This window comes from Plenodomus lingam (genome assembly GCF_022343315.1).
Source record: "Plenodomus lingam strain CAN1 chromosome Unknown contig_18, whole genome shotgun sequence".
In the NCBI taxonomy this organism is placed as follows: Eukaryota; Fungi; Ascomycota; class Dothideomycetes; order Pleosporales; family Leptosphaeriaceae; genus Plenodomus; species Plenodomus lingam.
The window spans coordinates 839986-860878 of record NW_027093935.1 but is presented as its reverse complement, the minus strand read 5'-3'; the positions used below and the strand labels follow the sequence as shown (position 1 = coordinate 860878).

The window sequence follows — 20893 nt, the reverse complement described above, 5'->3', positions numbered from 1 at the left end:
CTTATCACACCTATAAAGGGGTGTAGAGCTAGCGCAAGCTGCTATTACGTTCTAATAGTAATAATAATAGGAAGTAATAAACTAGTCCTAATACCTAGCTAAAAAGTTCCTAAAAAGCAATATAGTTTAGTTTACAATACGTAATATAAAGATAAACTAACTAAGTAAAAAGTTTAACTAGCTATAGGTAAAGTATAAAGTAATAGAAGTTCCTACTCTACTTATAATAATATTAGACTTACTAGGGAGCTTATATAAGACTATACATGTAGATCTACTAGAGAGAGCTACTAATAACCTACTACTAAGCTAGAAGCTTTAGGACTTATAACTAGGTCTAATAGTTACTCTAGAAAATAAAGATGCAACACTAGATAAATAGGAAGTAGAAGAGATCCTTTGTGCAAAGAATGCAAGAGGAAAAGGGAAGTATTAAGTCCTAGTAAAATAGAAGGGGTATGTTAATCTAATATAGCACCTGCTAGAGGTAGTATAGGATACTAAGGCTCTAGATAGGTTTAAGGAATAGTATAGGGATGCCACGCATAATAATAGCCTAATATGTATAAAAACTAGGAAGTAAGGGCAAAAGGAAACTAGAATAATAACTTAGACCTTTATTATAATTAAGAAGTAGAAAGGTATAGGAGAAATCTTTTAATTATCCTTATAACACTCTAAGCAAGTGCCCTACTATTAAAGTTTTATAATATAGCTAATAATTAGGTAGTAGTATCTATACTATTACTATCTATAACTAACCCCTCTCTAGCCCCCCCTAAACTATTATTTATATTATTCTAACGCCTCTACGTCTCTTAGTAATAGTAGTAGCGCTTGCGCGTGTTGCAGGTAGGGGATAACTTAGTTAACAAGTACAAGTAGTAGTAGTAGTAGTGTTAGGAGGAGGGTAGTACTTTAATAGCTTACTAGCGCGTAGTACCCTAGGCCTAAAGAAAATAAATATTAGAATAGATATAAAGGGAACAAGGGAAAAATAATACTAATAATAAGAGTCTTAATGCCTTAGGTAGTGCGCTTAGCAGCGCTCTTAAGCTAGTTAATACAAAGGTTAGTTTAGGCCTAGGTCTTGTTTATACGCTAGTTAATATACTAGAAGGTAACACTAGTAGTAGTAGTAAGCTATATAATATTATTGTTGCTACAACTACTATATAAAGGCGTAATAGCAGACTAAAGAGGAAACGCTAGAGTACTAGTAGTAGATAGAATAACAGCACTAAGCTAATACTAATTATAGGCGCGTAAGTAAGTAGTAGGGGTAAGTAGAGCAATAGCGTTATTAGTTTAAGCCCTTAATATAAGATCCTTAAAATAATAGTAGAGCTAGTAGAACTATAGTATAAACTAGTAATAGGTGCCTTTAGTAGGTTTCCCTATAAAAGTGCTAAGGGTCCCCTTCTTTATAATATAAAGGCAATCCTCCTAGTAACTATAATAAAACTAAAGCTAGTTACAGAGGGCTTAGCAAACGTTAGGATTATTAGTAAGGATAGCTTCTAACTAAGTATAAGTCTTGTGGCTACAATAGCAGGACTTGCACAAGCGCCCTAGATATAGTTAGAACTTACTATAAAGAAAATAAAAATTAAGGGGAACTTACTACTACCCTCCTAATAGTCACACTTACTAAAGAGATAAAGCTAGTTAATACACTAATTATAGGGAAGCAGCTTTATAAAGCTACTATTATATTCCTTATTATCTAAGTTACTAGAAATAATAAAGCTACTAAGCAACTAGGTTTAGGGAGATGTGTGCTAAACAAAAAGTTAGTGTAGGAAATATAGGGAGAATATTAGAAGTACGCACCTTATCTTAGTAGGCCTAGCGTAGGGTCTAACTACCTTATAGTAGATCCCTACTACTAGCACTAGTAGCTGCAGACAAAGATATAATAGGGACTAGATAGGCGGGATTAATAGAAAAAGATTAGAGAAGGGGCTAATTAGTAGGGAAAATCTGTTATATAACAAAGTAAGTTTAGGAAATTTATAGTAGGGTAGGATAGCTATATTAGAACTTTTATAGTAAGGTGCTAAAACAAGCGTATAGACGCTACACGCGTGTACCGCTTAATATATAGGCCTGTTATAAATTAGGAAGGAATATAAAGATATAACAACAAAACTAAAAAATATAGTAATAAAGCCTAATATAGATTGTAGAGGACAAAGACATAACCCTAGACCCCTAAAAAGACGATTTCACGATAGTTTATAGGGGAAGGTTAGGGGTATGTAAAGGACTTAGGCTTATGCCTAAGCCTAGGTCTAACACAAGACAGACTAAGTCTAACACTACTACTAAGCGAACACACTAGACACCTATAAAAAGGCGTGGAGGGCTTATCTCTCCTTTAAGATACTAAATACTATTATCAACGCTTATTGCATTCTTCCCTTGAGGCTAGTCCATAACACTAGTATATTAGCTAGTGTAGTACCCCCTATAACCTCTAGCCCTTTAAATATAACTATAATAATAACCCTATTATTAATATTAGTAAGATCTTTTATTAGTTCCCTATAGGCACTAGTATCTATAGTATAAGAATATATTAATATTATATTAAGAACGCGTTCTAATATATACTATAGGTATATCTAGGCACTAGAGGCACCCTCTGTACCTACATTAAGAACTATAGCTACAACAATATCTCCCCCTATAAGAATCCTACTAGGAATATTAACTACAATATTATTAATAGTATTATTAGTAAGTGTAGTATAGAGTATATTTAGAACGCGTTACTAATATATTTTAGTATAGTACTAGGATATCTAGGAGGAGTATAAGTATAAAGAGGAGAACCTTTATAATTATAATAAGTAGTAGCGCTGCCTAACCTAGGCTGTTAATGCTAGTCTGCCTACTATCTACCCCTTCTACCTACCTAATAGAGATATAAGTAGAACGTGTTTTAGACATGTTTAAAATATATTCTAACCTTAATCTATAGCTTAATATTATTAGAATATTATAGTTTTCTTATACCTCTAGCCGCGTTGTCCCCTATACTATCTACTACTACTACTATAGCTAAGCTATTTAAGGTAAGTGTCTACTAGACACATGTTATAAACGCGTTGCTAACATGTTATTAGAGTGCTAGTTTAATTATAATATTAATAGGTTTAGTAATATAATTAAAGGTAGGCAGCACTATAATAATATAAACTAGTAGGCTTTATAAAAAGCCTAGGTTATAGTTATAATATAAGCTATAGTTAACCTATTAATAATATGTTTCTAATATATTTATAATATTTTTTTATTTAGTTATAGCTAAAAAGTTTATAAACTTATTAAATATTTTAATATTATAAATATATTAGTTAATTAAGTATACTTTACTTTATATATAATAAATACTTTACTAATTTAATACTTAGTTATATATAAATAAAAGTTATATATTTATAAGTATTTTATATATTTTACTAAGTTAATATATTATAGTAAAAGAATGTAAAAAAGTAGTAACTAAAGAATACTTAAACTTATAAGAATAGCTATAGATACTTATATATAAGAAAACTTAAAAGGCTTTTAAAACTAATAATAATATATACTTATTTATATACTAAGTATATTTTACTATAATATATTATAGTTAACTATAGTAAATATATTTTATAAAAAAAGTATAAATAATATTAATTATTTATATATTAAAGTAGTTTTTAAAATATTAATAACTATAAGTAAAACTAGATTTTCTATGTAAAACATTACCTATTAGCACACCTTACACAAAAGGAACATGCTATAACACGTTAGTAACACGTTAAGAGTATGTTTTTACTTATCTACCTTTTAGGTTATTATTGCTATACTATAGGTATAGTGTTTCTATACCCTTACTCTTTAAGTAATAATTACACTCCTTATTATTAACCTCTCCTTTATACTTGCTAGCCTTATATTAAGGAGCAGGTATAGTAACCTTTTAGATTTTAGGGAGTTTACTAAGAGGACGTGTTTGCAACCTGTTCTAAACGCGTTTAGCTAGCACTACCTAGCTTAATACCTCTGCTACTATAGGTAAACTAGGTAAAGAAGGAGACTAAGGTGGATATAAGAGGGGAGATAATAACTAAGAGACGTCTTACTCTTTACTAATACTATTACTAAAGGTTAGTTAATAGCTAGGGCTAGTAGAGGTAGAACGTGTTCTAGATATGTTCTAAATAGGCTCTAGACTTCCTAGTATAGAGGGAATAATTTCCTCTATACTAGGAAGCCTAGGAGAGCAAAGGGGTAGGCTAGCTAAGGCAGGTAGTAAATCTAGCCCTTGCACTAGAGGTAGGGAAGTAGCTAGTAACTAAGTATTAGAAACTAAACACATTAGTAACGTGTTAGTAACGTGTTCTTATAAAAATATCTCTAATAATAGCTATATTACCTACTCTAGTTTACTAGATAAAGTAAGGTAATAAATTCTTATTATAGTATAGAAGAAATTTAGGCTATCCTACTTATACTTTACTAAGGATCTACTAGTCTAGGTAGGAGTAGGCTAAAATTAATAGATATTTTAAATATAAAGGATAAGGTTACCCCTATTACTAAACTTTCTTTAGTAATATATTAGAAACACGTTAAGAACGTGTTTAGGGCACACTTATACTACAGAATTCCCTACTACTATACCTTGCTTAATAGAAGAGCTCCCCTTAGTAGATAATTATAGTACTATTATCTTCTTCTTTAAAATTAGCTAATATATAAGGAAGATATAGTAGTAAAGCGTATTTATAATAGGTAGGCTATAGGTAATATATTAGTAATATGTTATAAACACGTTATTCTTTATATATATCTAGTAGTAGTGTCTTAATCCCTATACTAAGCCTAGTATATAAAGATAAGAAGAAAGGATAGAGATAATAGGGTGTTATAGCTTAAAACTATAGTAGGCTATAAATAGTATAGCGTGTAAAAATTTTTTACTTTATATAGAATATATCTATAACACTTTCTAAACACGTTTACGCACTATAAGCTCTCTCTCTACCTCTTTAACTACTACTTCTCGCTATTATAGGTGTAGAAGTGCCTCTTTCTACTTAAGTTCCTATTCTCTCCTCTTTAAGTTAAACTCTACCTACTCTTGCTTCCTTTTAAACTCTTCTTATTCTTATATTAGTCTACTAGGTAGATAAAGTAGGGGACTAGAGGGTATTAGTAGAGGGCTTAATAGGAGGGGTAGTAAACTAGAGTCTCTATATAAACGTGTTAGCAACGCGTTAATAATATGTTTGTTTAAATTTTATATCTATATCTCCCCTTATAAGGGGGATAACCCTGTATACATTCTTATAGGACTAGGAAGTCTAGTAAGTAACTAGGTATAACGTAGACTTAGAGTTAACCTCCTCTTTCTTAGTATCTTAACGTGTCTAGATAAATTAGATATAGCAAGGAATTCTTTATCCTTATTAGAAATCTCTTAGTCTATTACCTTATTTTTCTACTCTAAGAACATGTTAGCAATGTGTTTAAAACGCGTTCTACGTAGTCTTACTTAGCTCTTAGCCTATATTATTGTTATACCTCTAGCTTATTAAGAGTGTATTGCAATCTGCGTGTTAGCTACCATACCTATCTCTTATTATATACTTATTTATATCTTACTTATCTATCTTAATTACCCTTTATATAATATATTAGTAACGCATCTATAACATATTTAATATACTTATATCCTTACCCCCTATATTAAGGGTAGTTTTGTGCTAGTATAATAACCCTTTAATCTAGCCTATTTAGTAGTATTTAATATAGTTTCTAGTAAGTCCTATATAGCCTTAGGAAGATTACTATAACTCTAAATAAGCCTAGCTGCAATAATTATGTGCCTCTTATACTTTACCTAGTTCTTAATAGCTTTAAGTCTTTCTTTACCTTTTAACGTGTTAGTAACGCGTTAAGAACATATTCTAGCTTAGCCCTACTTTTAATTAGATTATAGAGTTTGTAGTACTTAGTTTAGGTCTCTATATTAAGTAGTAACTATAGCTGCCCCTATAGTAAGTCTGTTATATAAGGGGATAATAGGTAAGCGTAGTGTATACTTCTTATAAAATAAACTTAATAGAAGCGCTAGCAGTTTATTAACTACTACTGCTATACATAATATTAGGGATCTATAAGGCTAAGATAGCGCCTAAAGCCTGCAACACGTTAGGAACACGTTACTAACACGTTTCTAAAGCTACTAACTAGCTATTTGCTTACTATCTATATTAATAGTTACACTATAAAATCCTTCTATATAGAGATAGAACTACCTTATAGGCTAGCTACTATACTTAGCTATAAGAGAAAAGAAGTAGGTAAATGCAATCTTATATATCTTTAACTTCTTACAGTCTGTAATAATTTAACTAAGGGTAATAACTAGAACATGTTAGCAATGTGTTCTTAACGTGTTAATATAAGTATTACTCTTTCTATAATCCTATAAGAAGATAGCAAAGAGCACCTTACTCTATTTACCTACAAGCCTCTTAAAGGACATATCTATCTAAAATATTTTCTATTTTAGCAAGATCTTTGCCTGCTTATTAAAGAAGCATATAATAATAGTTCTAATAGGAGAGGAAGTAATATACTAGATATATGCCTACTAGGGTATAAGAACGTGTTTAGAACGCGTTTGCAATATATTAACCTACTATAGTTAGTTTCTAATAGTTTAATTTCTACTTAAATATTACACCCTTAATGTCCCTACTAAATAGAAAGCAAGCAAGCTTCTAACATGCAATAAGCTAGGCTATTCTATCCTTATTTATAAAAGCCTTATTAAAGCCTACTATTAATATATGGCCCTTACTCTTTAAATATAAGAGAAGCTAGGTAGACTTAAGGAAATTAGCTAAACGTGTTAGCAATATATTACTAACATATTTATCTAGCTACTTATAGCGTAAGGTTTGTAGGGTAAGCTATAGATATAGAATATTAATATAGGCCTTAAGAGCCACTTATATTAGGATAAATAGAGGTAGAGGGGTATGTAAATAAGTTCCTATAGTAACAAGGAGGAAATATAGGAGTTACTAAAGGTTATCTAGGATAATAATATAGTATTCTACTATACACTTATTATACCTCTGTATCTTTCCCTGCCTATATAGGTAATCTACACCTAAACCTATTACTAATATGTTTGCAACGTGTTCTAAAAGCACTTACTATATATTTTTATATTACTTATCTATAGACTAATTATATTACACATAGTAGATAATAATTATAGTAAGCTATATAAAAAGAGCTATTAGAGGTATTCTAAATTAATATTATCTATAACCTAGTATATATAGTAGCGTTTAGTATATAGACTTAAGTAGTACGCTTTGTATCTAATAAACTACTTACGTTGCCTAGCTAGTAGCTATAACTTATTAGTAACACGTTTAGAACACATTTAATAAGAATATATACCTAGTTCTATTATTGTCTTATATATAGCTTGCACGTAGGCGTTATAGGCCTATAGAGACCCCTCTTATTAGACCTACGTCTAAGGGTAATATATAGCCTAGATACTTTGTTATAATATATTATAAATATGTTAAGAAGCTATTATACCTAGTTACTTTCTTCTTCCCTATGCTTAAAGTTTCCTATAGTAATACACTCTAGATTTCCTATAGATCTATATACTCTTTTAGCGTAATTTTGTTATATATATATAAGCGTAGGTTATCTTAAAGATATTTATAGTACTTTATTCCTATATACTTATATTTCTATCTACGCCTATATATATTTAGGTAAGGACTAAATATTAGTTAGTTAGAGGAAATAGCTAACTTAGAATATTAGAACTATAATATAGTTAGAACGTGTTAAGAATATATTTATAGTGTCTTATATTAAGTGCCCGCTTTAGTATAGCCTTCTTAGATATTAGTTCCCTAAATATAAGTTAAGCAAGGCGTATATAGTACGCATAGCCTTTCTCTAGGCTTATAGGATACTATAGAATAGTAGAGAGCTATATAATAGTCTTAGCCTTAAGGGTGTTGCCCTTACTATTTCCCCTAGATAAATAGATACAATCCTATATTAACGTGTTATAAATATATTCTTAATATATTTATAAATAGAATAAACCCTTAGAATAGGTGTTAGAGACTAAATATCCTCCTCTATAGTATCTTCTTTAATTATAATAGTCTTAACTAGATTACTAAGGGTAAAGTCTAGTTTAAGATTAAGCACCTCTAGCTTATTAAGTGCTAAATTATAGAGGAAGAATAAGTTATCTATAAGATAGATATTAAAGAATATAATATATTATAAATGTGTTACAAACGTGTTTCTGCATAATTAATATTGTGTGTGTAAAATAAGTGTACTAGGCTATAGACCCCTATATAGTAGGGTCTGGTTAATCTATAGATTATGACTTTGCGTTAGTCTATAGACGGACCCATTTTTCCTATGGTTAGTTAACATGCTGCCTTGGTGAGGCGGCCGCTAGGGGCGGATAACGTAGGACTACACTAGTAACGTAATCCACCACTAAGCGCCCACCCCCACTGAGCGCCCACTAACACCAAAATCACCAAATTTTTAACACCAAATTTCTTAATAACCATAGCACCTATTAACAACGCGCTTATAGCAATTAAATCCTTAACTCTTAGAGAAGATTTTACATACTTAGAAATAGTAGAAAAGTATAGTTACTTATAGTTAACCTTGTCTAGACGCTACTAGAAAATTTAGTAGGCGCGTACTACTACTCTACTAAATAGTTAAATACTTAATACTATATAAGAAAGTAAGCTTATAGAGTATATTAAAGAGCTTTATAGGTAAGGATTACCCCCTATATAAACTATTATTTAAAATTTTATAACTAAAATAATAAGGAATCTAGTAGGTAAAAATTAGGTATAGCGCTTTATTAACTACTATAATATTAATCTTATCTTCTATTAGGCTACTAGGCTTAATTATAACTACTTTAAAGCTAATTCTACCTTTAAGTATAGCTTATACTTTAAGCTTTTATACTAAAAAATAGAGTAATATAATATTAAGAGTTAGTATATTTATAATATAGATAAGAAGGGTTTTCTTATTAGAGTACTATTAAAAACTAAATATATATTTAATAAGAGCGCTTATAAGCAGAGAAAGATTAGAGCTATACTCTAGGATAGTAATAGGGAGTGGATTACTACTATAGCTTGCATATGCGCTAATAGTACTGCTCTTACCTCTACCCTTATTTATTAGTCCTAATCTAGAGCTCTATAGGATACCTAGTTATAAGATTTTAACCTATTATAATACTAAGCTTTCTTTATAGGATTACTAAGTGGGTAGATAAGCCACACCCTAGGGGTATCCTAGCTTAAGGAGGTGTTTAATTACAAGACAAAAGCTAAAGCTTATACTTTATACTAGCTTCTTATCCTTAATAGCTATAGATCTTATATAATAATAGAGTTTATTAAGTACTATAATAAATATAAGATCCTACTTATAATATATCCCCCTTATAGCACTTACACCCTTTAGCTACTTAATATTATAGTATTTGCTCCCTTTGCAGCTTTATATAAAGCTTAACTATCTAGTTTTCTAGATAGCTCCTAAGGGCTTATAAGTATTACTAAGAAGGATTTCTACTAGTTATTTAATACTATATAGAGCAATACCTTTAAGGAAAAGCTAATATTAATAGCTTTTAAAGTAATAGGTATCTTACTACTTAACCCTAATATTATCCTTTTAAGGTTTAAAGTACCTATAAATAATAGTAACTAGCCTTCTTTAAGTAATAGTATAACCTTAATATTAAGTGCAAGTAATTAGAGAAAGATAGAGTAGTTACTCTATAATACTATAATTAATATCTATAATAAATAGTTAAAGAAGCTTAGCTAGATAATCTATACTATATTAGTAAGAAATACTCTACTTAACTACAAAAATAAACACCTAAGGGCTGCCCTAGCTAATAAGAAGAAGCGTAGGAAGCGTGGTAAACCTCTATTATTACCCCCTAATAATAATTATAGTAGTAGTGCCTAATTTATTTTACTATTAAAGGTAGAGTAAGTATTTAAGCTCTAGGAGTAAAAGAACCTTAAAGAATAGGAGCTATAACACTAAAAAAGTAAGGTAATTAAGCTTTATAAGTAATAGAAGCTTGCTAAAGCTTAACTTATAGAGGAGTGTTACCTAAATTAAGTAATTACTAAGAAGGAGTAGGAGGAGAAAGCTACCTAAAAAGCTACTACACGTAATAAGTAGAAAACCACTAAGCAACTAGAAAAGTAACTCTAAAATAATATTAAAACGTCCTAAATAGGTAAGAGGTAAATCCTTAAGCCTCCTACTATTATACTAGCTAAGGTGGTTAATAAGGAGCTAGTAGAAGAGGATATAGTAGTAGAGGCAACTTTATAGCGTGGGCGCCTAATTAGACCCCCTAAAAAGCTGCTTACATAATCTAAAATATTTAATCTACTCTAATAGATCTAATAATCGCGACTCTAAGAAATCTTGTAATAATAGCTATTGTGGGTGGCGCAATATCCTCATTTAGTGGGTGGTGGATTTTGGTGTTGGTGGGCGCTCGGTGGGGGTGGGCGCTCGGTGGTGGATCACGTTACAAATGAGGTCTAGAAAGCCTCATCATTGCGGTTGAGGGCTTCCGAGAACGGAGCAGCTTCACAACGTACATCGACTCCTCTGCTTCTACACAATGCAAAGCTTTTGAGCTTGTTCAGCTCATGAACCAGTTATTTCTCTTTTCCAATCTGCCCAGATGCTTCGCTCTCCAAATTGTCCATGACTTTCGAGCGGATGCCTACGATATCAAACCGAAGGTTCCACGAGCAACCCCGTCTCAACACTGAAGTCGACAAGTCGTTGATGAGGAGAGAGAGAACTGGTTGATTATATCGAAAGAAAATCGGTTGAAAGCGCTCACATGTGGTCTCTTCACAATTTTTAGTTCTTATGCTTGTCTAACTGCTTGGAAGAATTACCAAATATATCTATGGTGTCTGTCGAGGTCAATCATATTCCCAGAGTTGTCGGAACGAAGACAGAATTATATAAATGGCCATAGTTGGAAGTTTACAAGTGGAGGCATTGGACCCATCCTGCGATCTTGTCACGTACCAGTGGTTGAGTTGACAATGCCTAGCAATGGGGAAGGGGTCAGTCAGCAACCGGGATGGCTGACCACCATACCACCTGACCAATGCTGAAAGGCTAAAAACACCTACTTAGAAGGTCACAAAAGACTTGAGTTAGGTTATCAGAATGGAGTGGATCTGATTCTTGCAACAGCCATATGCCTTGGCACACACATTGGTGTTCACTTTGCGTCGTTGAGCGGTTATGATCCAAGGACAAAATTGGCTGCAGCTGCATCTTACCACGCCACGTGCTAAGTAATCACGTTTTCGTATTGATTCATCTATGGCCCAAAAATTCTGCTTCTTAGTTAGCTCACGATCATCAGGCCATAGGGTGTATGCGAGCCCCATGTGCGGTATAATTGCTGCTGCAGGAGCAATATGTGAGGAGAGCCTGATGAGTTCAGGTCGGACCTGGGGAGCCGAGCCCGCCTTGTACATGCACCATCAATCCTTGCCATTTCAATTAAAGAGCCATGCAGCGACTTATAGACGTACCAAAGTTTCGATCCAGTCATGGGGCTTCGCATAACACAGTGATGGCGAGTGTGCTGCACAATACCAACAGCGGGTCATAGAGCATCAAATCCAAACCTACGATGACATATAGGTGCTGTTTGCCGCTCACGTTACAGCGCGGCTAGTATTGTTCTATTTTGTGTTCACCACGAGCAATACTAGAGACTACTTTTTCACAATCTCCAAACTGCGTCACAGTGTATCTTCGAAGCTTGAACGAAAAAGGGTGAATTCTTTTTCAACATCACAGCGCAAGTGCAATGACATTGGAGATAACAGGAACATCGACCTGGTTGACAGACCAAGGCATCCTTCAACAGTTGATCAGAATTGCCATGTCTGGAGCCTCCCCTCCCCCCAAAAAAGAAAGTCCCTTACCCCTTGACTCTTGACCATGCTGAAAATGATGAATATCGCTCAGCTCGTCAAAGTGCGACTTTGAGCTATGTCACGACCCGGTCGGATCCTCATCAACCAATCGCATGATACCCACACACCAGACTCCTCGTTTCTGGTGCGCATATTTATGAATGCGATGAAAGATGGCTTAGATAGGTCATTACGGATGTCGATTCGTGAAAAGTATTGCATCATGATTGTCTTTGATATATATCTGCTTTCGTCCATGCAAGGATAGCGTCCGCTAAATTGCAATTACAATTCTCAGGTGAGATTACCAGGACTATTCCGGGAGTCCCATGTCTAGTAGCTGTCAGGCCGGTCACTGTTCAGAGTCATCACAAAAGAGGTTCCTGGGTTTATCTACTCATTGATGTCCCACCGTCGACGTATCGCATTTGAGCTAAATCTTGATGATGAAAAATGTCATCAGCATTTCTTTCACTGGAAAGAAAGACCGGAGCAGCAGCAATGATAACTTGTGAGTTGACTAAAGATTCGTCTTGGGTGGTTCAGGGTAGAAGCAAAAAATGTGCTTATCTCATGAGTCTCCATGAATGAATATCCCTGGCCGCAGCGAATGCGTTTTGGGGCGGTTGCCTGCACTGAAGAGCAGCCAAGTTGTCAGGTAGAGCTTCGAGTGAGAACGACACGCTCAGAGATTCCTTTAGTGGATCTTTCCGTTTCCCTATTACCCCTCCAGTTACACATATCAGTAAACAACCGGTATAGATTTCTCAAAGGGGCCTGTATGTGCAAGGTAATCAGAATAGGAGATGCATATTGCCTGCTAAAAAACTAGGGAATTCCCTCGTTCCGGATTTATCGACTTTGGCGTGTTCTTCAGTGTGCTGGAAGTGGAACGGAAGAAGTGAAGCACAGCATCGAGGCGACGAATTCGGAATCTGGAAGCTTCAGCAATGTTTTCAAGTGCTGGCGCCATTCGCTTCCAGAGGACTGTCACGTAGAATGAACGAGACACACCTTCTAAGCCGTGAAGCCCTGGATTCAATGTTATAACACTGCTATAGTATAGTGAGAAGTGATGCATGCTAGGCTTTCTCCCCAGATTCGCCTTGGCATAGCGACCTTGGCAGCTGCAGGCAAGCAACCTTGCTTACCATGTTATGGAATAATAACCTGCATTACCGATATGCTGCTAAACAGCATTATCATGCAGAGATCCTTTGGATGCGCGGTTTCCACGTAAGCGGGCGATATTTCAAGGCACCAAGCCGTGTCATATGTTTACAAGCCCAAGTCAACGGAAAGATGGAAATAATGATGAAGTCTCTGGAAGCAGATCTACAATCTATCTCCGTCGAGATTACTATGATACAGCGGAAGCCTGCTACTTCAAGGAAGGACCCTGGGAAGAGCTGGGAAGAACAGGGATCAGCAGCCTGGCAGCGGCTGGCGGGTCGTCCACCTGGAGTGCAGGATGACCGGCAGCTGTGGCGGGTAGCACTGTAAGGATGCATCGCTAAGCAGGGATGTCGCTACTGGGAACCGGCAACAATCGCGTAGAGCAGAGTCTGGCGTTGGGTGGAGTCTGGATACTGCTGACGGGTACGCTACAGTGACGGACAGCGGCCGCCAATCAGTACTCGGGCTTTTACTGATCGCTCAGCAACGGGCTTAGAAGTGGTAAGTGGGTCTTGGTACAAGCTGGTACTTGTTGAGCGGCATCGGTACGCCGCTGCTCTTAGAAGTCCCGCATATAGACTGGGGTGGCACCGATCACCAATATCGTTTTTGATTGCAAGTCTAACCTGCGAGGAGCGTTTTTGGGATACGTCCGTTCAAGCTCGCAGCACAGACGATCCAAAGTCCGTATGGACAATGCTTAACGTGAATAGTTGGTGTGCAGCAAGATCCTGGTCCATGCAGGGGTGAATGCTCAAACTGGTGACTGAGGGGAGCGGAGGGTGACTAGAACCACATTGCCAGCTACAATAGATGCACGCACAAACAAGCGTGCCCTGTCGACCATCTCGTTTGCAGCGTGGCCAGAGTTCGCTCAGACGCACTGTGTAGCTGGACCCGGAGGAAGGATTAGGTCTGCCCATGCCCTTCGGGTATTGAGCCACCCTGCACCTCGAGGCACTGGACTTACTCTGTTATACCCCACCGTCGTCCACTAACATCCGGCGCTGGGACGGATACAGCAGCGGCAGACTGTTATATTATACCCAGGCACACTGCAGAGGTCAAAAGTTCATAGTGGACGGTCGACTTGCATAGTTTTGGCCCATCTTGATGCTCGCGAACAACATACTCCACCCGAATTCTTCGTTTTGTCCACAACGCCCAAGTTGCAGCCTTCCACGCAGTTGGCCCTTACCTCACCAACTTGCCACACAAAGATTGGTCCTTGTTCTCAGCTCTCTAGTGGTGGAAATCGCGGTGCCAAAAAGCCGCTAAATCGCAGCTATGCTTTCCACAAATCTCCATCAGTACCCCTCGACGTTCAACCATGTCCCCTCGCCAAACATGGTTGAACATCAACACCATCTTGCAGCACAGCATATAGGACCATCACCTCTCGATGGTCTCCCACATTCATCACAATACGCCGCACTTCAATTCCATCAAAATCGGCATGTATTACCGAACGGCAAAGCACAAGTCAAACAGCACCGATTGCCATACACAAGTGGGCCTATAGCCCCCCGTAGCCAGCGCGACATGCTTCACGAGCGATCAGGTCGCGGCAATGCAACATCAGGACCAGTACGACGCAGGATCAGTCGAGCTTGCGATCAATGCAATCAACTACGAACTAAGTATGTGTCAACTGTAATCCAACCGTATGTACTACCGGAACTGATTTTGTGCCCCAAGGTGTGATGGACGCCAGAGTTGTGCACATTGCATAGGTACGTCTTGCGACAAGTTTGTACCTAATGGTACAGACATTCAAAGTGGACACGCAAGCCCTGGTGTAACAGTGATTGGCTCTTAGGCTGACACAGCGATAGAATTTGGGTTGACATGCGAATATATTCGCGAACGGAAAAAGCGTGGGAAAGCATCGAGGAAAGACATTGCCCAGCAGCAGGCTGCCGCAGCGGCAGCAGGATCGCAACCCTCTGAAGAGATTGAAACTCCCCTCTCTTCTGAACAAGCTGCTGAGCGTACTCAGAGTAACAGTCCTAAGCTACCCCAAGGTCAGCGGTCGCTCCCAGAGCTACCTAGTCGCTCTGCTAGCCTGGCGACGCCCAAGCTCGAGATAAACTCTACCCCAATCTATCAGAACCGCACCATGAGTATGGGCATTATCGAAGCTGTACCTGAGCCTGAAATGCATCGCCGAATGGACAGTAGCATGCAACCAATGCATCCAATGCAACCACCACGCATTCAGACTCAAGGTCTGACCATGCACAATTCCATGCCTGAGTACACAACAATGGACGAGTACCATCGCAACATTATCTATCAGTCACCTCTTCAGATGATGCAGCCAGCTATGGCTCCAGGAATGCAGTCCATTGTTTCTTCCCACGGCCATGGACTTGAATATTCCGACAGCCCTTACAGCATGATGAGCCCACAAAGCGCACATGCTGCGCCCTCAAATCCATACAGACTACCGGAAGAGCAACCCAACATGGGCTATGTGGCTAATTCGCCCGCCATTGGATCTCCAGATTGGATGCTGCCGTCACCATCCACGACAATGTACTCCGGCGCACCACAGCAGACCTCCGCCCAGCAGCTACGATTTCCTGTTCTCCAACCACTAATGCCGCACCTTGCGAACGTCATGCCCATGAATCTAGCATGCGATTTGCTGGAGCTCTACTTCCAAAGCTCATCACCTGCATTCATGCAACCTGTCTCCCCATACGTACTCGGTTACGTTTTTCGAAAGCGCTCCTTCTTGAGACAGAATAACCCACGCGTCTGTAGCCCAGCACTGCTAGCTAGTATGCTTTGGATCGGCTGCTTGACAAGTGAGTCACCGTATCTGTCAGCTTCGCCTTCTGCTCGCAGTCAGCTATCGGAGAAATTGATCAACTTGACTATTAGTCTGTTGAAACCTCTGGTACACCAGACCCCCGGTGACATGGAAAACAGTCCTGCGGCGTATGGAAGTTCCAACAACTCACAAGGCCTGGCCATGGGCGATTTCGGTATGGCCTCGCAAGATTCCGACATCAGTCTACGTATGTCATTCAATTATCTCTACACATAAGTTATTATGCTAATGTTTTGTCTTAGCTGGGGCCCCTGGAGGTCTAGATGATGTAGCGACATATATGCACTTAGCCATTGTGATCTCGGCAAGTGAGTACAAGGCTGCCTCACTTCGATGGTGGAACGCTGCTTGGTCACTAGCGAGGGAACTGAAATTTGGGAAGGAGGTGCCGGTGACACCTCCACCTGAACGGGACAACGATGTAACCGAGGATCTCAATGTCGCGGATATCGATGGGACATATCCCAATGGACCAAACACCCCGGTCGACTTCACAGAGGAGCAACGAGAAGAGCGTAGACGTATCTGGTGGTTATTGTACACTGTGGATCGGTGAGCATTAACCCCTCCCGCTTCATCGCAGTAGAGAGGTCAACAGACGCTGATCAAAGTACAGTCACTTAGCTCTGTGCTACAACAGACCTCTGTCTCTGTTAGATGTTGAATGTTCAGGCCTTCTGCAGCCACTTGACGATAACGTATGGCAATCTGGCGATTTCTTCGAGGACTCCGCTCAATCGTATTCAGATTCCACATTTCGGCGAAGAGGTCCTACCTTTGAGTGCACCGGACACTCCATTTTCGGATTTTTCCTACCTCTCATGACTATCCTCGGAGAAATCATCGATCTCAATTATGCAAGAAACCATCCACGTTTTGGAACAAAGACTGATTGGAATGGCCATGCCCGGGAGATAAGTCAGCAACTACTAGCATACGGCCAGTCCCTACAAGACCTTCGAAATCGCGCAATGGACGAGGCTACGGCCGAAGCACACGAGCCGACGCATCCCAACACTCCCTCTGCTCGATCTGTCAATTCCAGTATATCAAGAGCACAAGAATCATTGATACACGCCAAAATTGTAGAGGCTTATGGCACGCACCTCATGCACACATTGCATATACTGTTAAACGGTAAATGGGACCCGATTTCGCTCCTGGATGACAACGATCTATGGATTTCATCGCAGAGCTTCGTTGATGCCACGACCCATGCTGTATCCGCAGCTGAAGCCCTGAACGAAATACTCGAATACGATCCTGATCTCAGCTTTATGCCCTTCTTCTTTGGTATTTACCTCCTCCAAGGCAGTTTCCTGTTACTCCTGATTGCGGATAAGCTGCAAGGGGAAGCAAACCCAAACATTGTTCGCGCATGTGAGGTCATTGTTCGCGCCCATGAGGCGTGCATCGTCACGCTCAACACCGAATATCAAGTACGTATGTCCCATGACCTAGAAATTGTGCGTAGAGTGTGGAATTTGCATACTAATAGTTCTACAGCGAAATTTTCGCAAAGTCATGCGTTCTGCCCTTCAACAAGTGCGAGGGCGCGGTATGGATGACCATGCCGAAATAGCCCAGCAACGCCGTCGGGAGATGTTGAGCCTCTATCGTTGGAGCGGCGACGGGACTGGTCTTGCACTTTGATTCGATTCGGCTCAGCCTTCCGTGGCATCCCCGTCACCGAGCCGCCCGTTATGCGGCCCCACATGTCTACATAAAAGTACCTGCCTCTATTGCCATGCTATTGTGCATGGCATCGAGGTCAGATTATTCTGATGGTTTTCACATCCATCACTCAAGTGGCTTGCGAAATGTTGTTCACTATCCTACCGCACATGATTATCGTCATCGTAAAAGCCTGTTTTCCATGCTACGTTTCCGGTTTTCTTCCTTTGCTCCGGCCGGTGGACATGATCTGCAAAATGCACGGAACATACTTGGCGTCATCAAGGCAGAGGACTCTGCCCCCTGGAGTTCTCACATGAACACATCCTTGACGTATTTCGCATACCGCATTACACCAACACTGTGGCGCGCTGTTTACATTATGGCTTTATGCTGTCATATTTCTACGGCCCATTTCCTCCTATTTGTATATTACTTGCTTAAAAGCACAGTTGCTCGCGATTTTTTCTTTACAAGGAATGTCTGGACACATTCAGGCGCATTTACCAAACCGCAATTATGATACCCCGCAGTTTTCCCCGGAGCTATTTGGACCAGCCTTGGTGTAGGTTTAATTGTCGTGGTTTTACTACAGTCATACCATAACATAATATAAGGCAATTTCGATATATATATATATGCTCTCGTATATCTGAAGATGACAATACAATCGATCACAACAGCAATGGCAAGTGTCGAGTACTCATAACAAGGCAGTGAGTGGCCCATTATCAATGGCCGCAAACATACAGTAGCAGCGCCTCTGATGGTGTTGTGTAGGTCCTACGTACCTTTTGATCGCCCCATGATACTATTTCTAGAGTCGTGTTTCAGGAAGTATCCCATGCGTTCATGAAACCTTGCGCTTCCTTCGCTGGCTAGTTCTTGAATCACTGTGGTCCATTATTGGGCAGTAAACGCAAACTGACTCGACGAGAACTTCTCAAAAAAGTTTGGGCACGGAAAGGATTTGCCGTATTAGATCAAAGTGGCGAACGATGCGAAGAGAAATGCGTTGGCCGCTGACAACCGTGCCACGACGGCGCCGTCAAGAACATGGGTCAATTGTGACAAAGGATCGAGAATTACTCTTTGTGCGAGCATGTGCAGCAAATAGGTCTGTGTATGACTGTCTCATTGGTGCTCCGCTGTGACGAAATCACAAGCGTATCAGTCCTCTTACGATCCAGACTACGATAAAGCCGAAAGTCGGCAAGACCCTCTAACGTCCTTAGTGTGGGCATAGATCACGATCCTAAGGTATCTGGATGTATCAATGGTGTCGACAATGATAAATTCATACTGCTTGACTACGCCGCAACACTGGCCAGTGGCCACAACTTTCCCAACCGATGTCCATTTTAGACGATGTTATGAGTGTTCTGTAGCAAGGTTACCTCTGTGAACCCAACATCGGGTTGTTATTATTCTCTTGTAACTTTACCAATAGTAGTTGGCGCCTACCATACAAACTCCGCGGGCGCCCTACCCAGTAGCTATCAGGGGCAACGAATATATGCTAAGCGTCTCAACAACGTGTAGCCCTCGTAGCCATTACGGCACACGTGGGCTAGTTGGTCTTGAGTGTTACGCGCGCGGACTGATAAGCACTTCAGAGTGGCTCGCGAGTATACCAGCAGATGCAGATGCAGGGAGTACACACCGATGCTCAAAGAAGAGATGCAGGGAGTGATGCTCAGTCATGCACCCCAGACGTGTTGACTGTGCTTTGCAGGTTTGATTTGGCCAGCGACATGCTCGTACGTCTTACCCTGCAAAACGCATGGCAAATATAGAAGAGAGTGGCTGCTATTCGCGAAATCCATGTGAAATATACGCCTTGGAAGGCCAATTGCTACCTTCTGACCGATGCGCTCGATCAGATTATGCAGAACCTCGTGGACAGATCCGAAACCGGCCCGAGTCGGGAGACAAGCATTTCGCTTCCTACTCTTGACTGCTCCCTCGACCCATCGGTTGGTCATTTGATCTGCATGGGTAGTGGCAAATGCCTGTGCACAGTTATATCTGAAGTCTTAAGAGAGGCAGTGAGACATCAAGGATATGCCAATCTGTGCCTTTTCGAGACGGCATCTACATGAATTAGATCAGTCGCAAGCTCCTTCACATTACTGTAGTTCCAGACCGGCAAGAGCTCCCTTCTCTCCGTATACTGCGACAGGGTTCTATACAAAGTGTAAGGCTGAACAAGATTATGGACAGGTTCAAGGGTGTCACATCATTGCCGTATGGTAGTGACTTCAGCACTACTGAACCCTTTATCGTGACCGAGTCTCTATACCTGTAACGTCCTTTTCCACATCAGTGTAGTTTCTACACTTCAACATATTACACTGTTTATTGCATCAGACGAAACTCAGGAAGTAGACCCGAGCTGTTTACCTAAAGGACCTCACAAGGTCAACTGAGCACTGCCGCACCTGATACACTGCACTAAAGCCTGCACAGGATATTGAGACACCCATGATACACGTTAACCTTTCTCTAGAGACATAGATTATGGGGCTATGGCAACCGTAGACGATGTTCTGTTTCGAGCTCGGACAACACGATTTTGCGGATGAGACAGGAGCCGTCCACTGCTTGTTTGGTCATCGAAGGCAGCCACGAATCAGGAATCACGGCATGATCATGTTGTATAGGCGGGTCTCGAGTTTGAACTCCTCATGACCCTCACTATGTGGCCTGCTGGGCCGGTGTCAATGAGGTACAGCATCAAGTACACCCGAAGTACAAGGCTTTCTCGCCTGTCATATCGTAACTTGTGACTGGTGCTTTGAGGTTAGATGCCCAGCCTTCAGAGAAAAGGGGAAGCGTGTGCATTGCCTCTAGATCGCTGATGGCGTGGGACTGGCCTGAGACTTGCATGTGATATGCAAAATGTTTGCTGCATTAGCTAAGAAGGATCATAGAATCCCACTAGATGCAACCAACGGGGACGAACATGCGATTGTGGTAGCGATTGTGACCCTCGACAGGTGCAGTGTCAAGTAGAGAGGGTCTTCGCTTCACCAGAAACAGAGTAAATTGCACCCTTCAGCATCATATGGACTGTGGGGAACGTGGTAGGTAGGGATCTTTAGCG

At 39.4% G+C, this 20893-nt stretch overlaps 3 protein-coding genes across 3 annotated transcripts; 2 read left to right on the top strand and 1 right to left on the bottom strand.

Moving 5' to 3' along the window:
- Positions 1-12930: 12930 nt before the first annotated feature.
- On the top strand, positions 12931-14044 carry IAQ61_003714 (uncharacterized protein; the record flags this gene model as incomplete). The annotated part of the gene is given in 5 exon segments (XM_066096073.1): positions 12931-13092; positions 13185-13597; positions 13620-13697; positions 13709-13775; positions 13988-14044. Coding segments are annotated over 5 exon segments (777 nt in total), but the record flags the coding sequence as incomplete, so codon positions are not given.
- Positions 14045-14073: 29 nt separating this feature from the next.
- On the top strand, positions 14074-18444 carry IAQ61_003713 (uncharacterized protein). The gene is made up of 5 exons (XM_066096072.1): positions 14074-14914; positions 15110-16300; positions 16356-16665; positions 16730-17552; positions 17620-18444. The coding sequence occupies exons 1-5, from the start codon at positions 14845-14847 to the stop codon at positions 17764-17766; spliced, it is 2541 nt and encodes an 846-aa protein (XP_065953948.1). The 5' UTR covers positions 14074-14844; the 3' UTR covers positions 17767-18444.
- Positions 18445-19487: 1043 nt separating this feature from the next.
- Positions 19488-20286, bottom strand: IAQ61_003712 (uncharacterized protein; the record flags this gene model as incomplete). Its single annotated transcript, XM_003837223.2, has 3 exons — positions 20191-20286; positions 19886-19973; positions 19488-19799 (listed from the first exon to the last, which is right to left on the bottom strand). Exons 1-3 carry the CDS (start codon positions 20271-20273, stop codon positions 19488-19490), a joined length of 483 nt encoding a protein of 160 aa, XP_003837271.1. The 5' UTR covers positions 20274-20286.
- Positions 20287-20893: the final 607 nt, after the last annotated feature.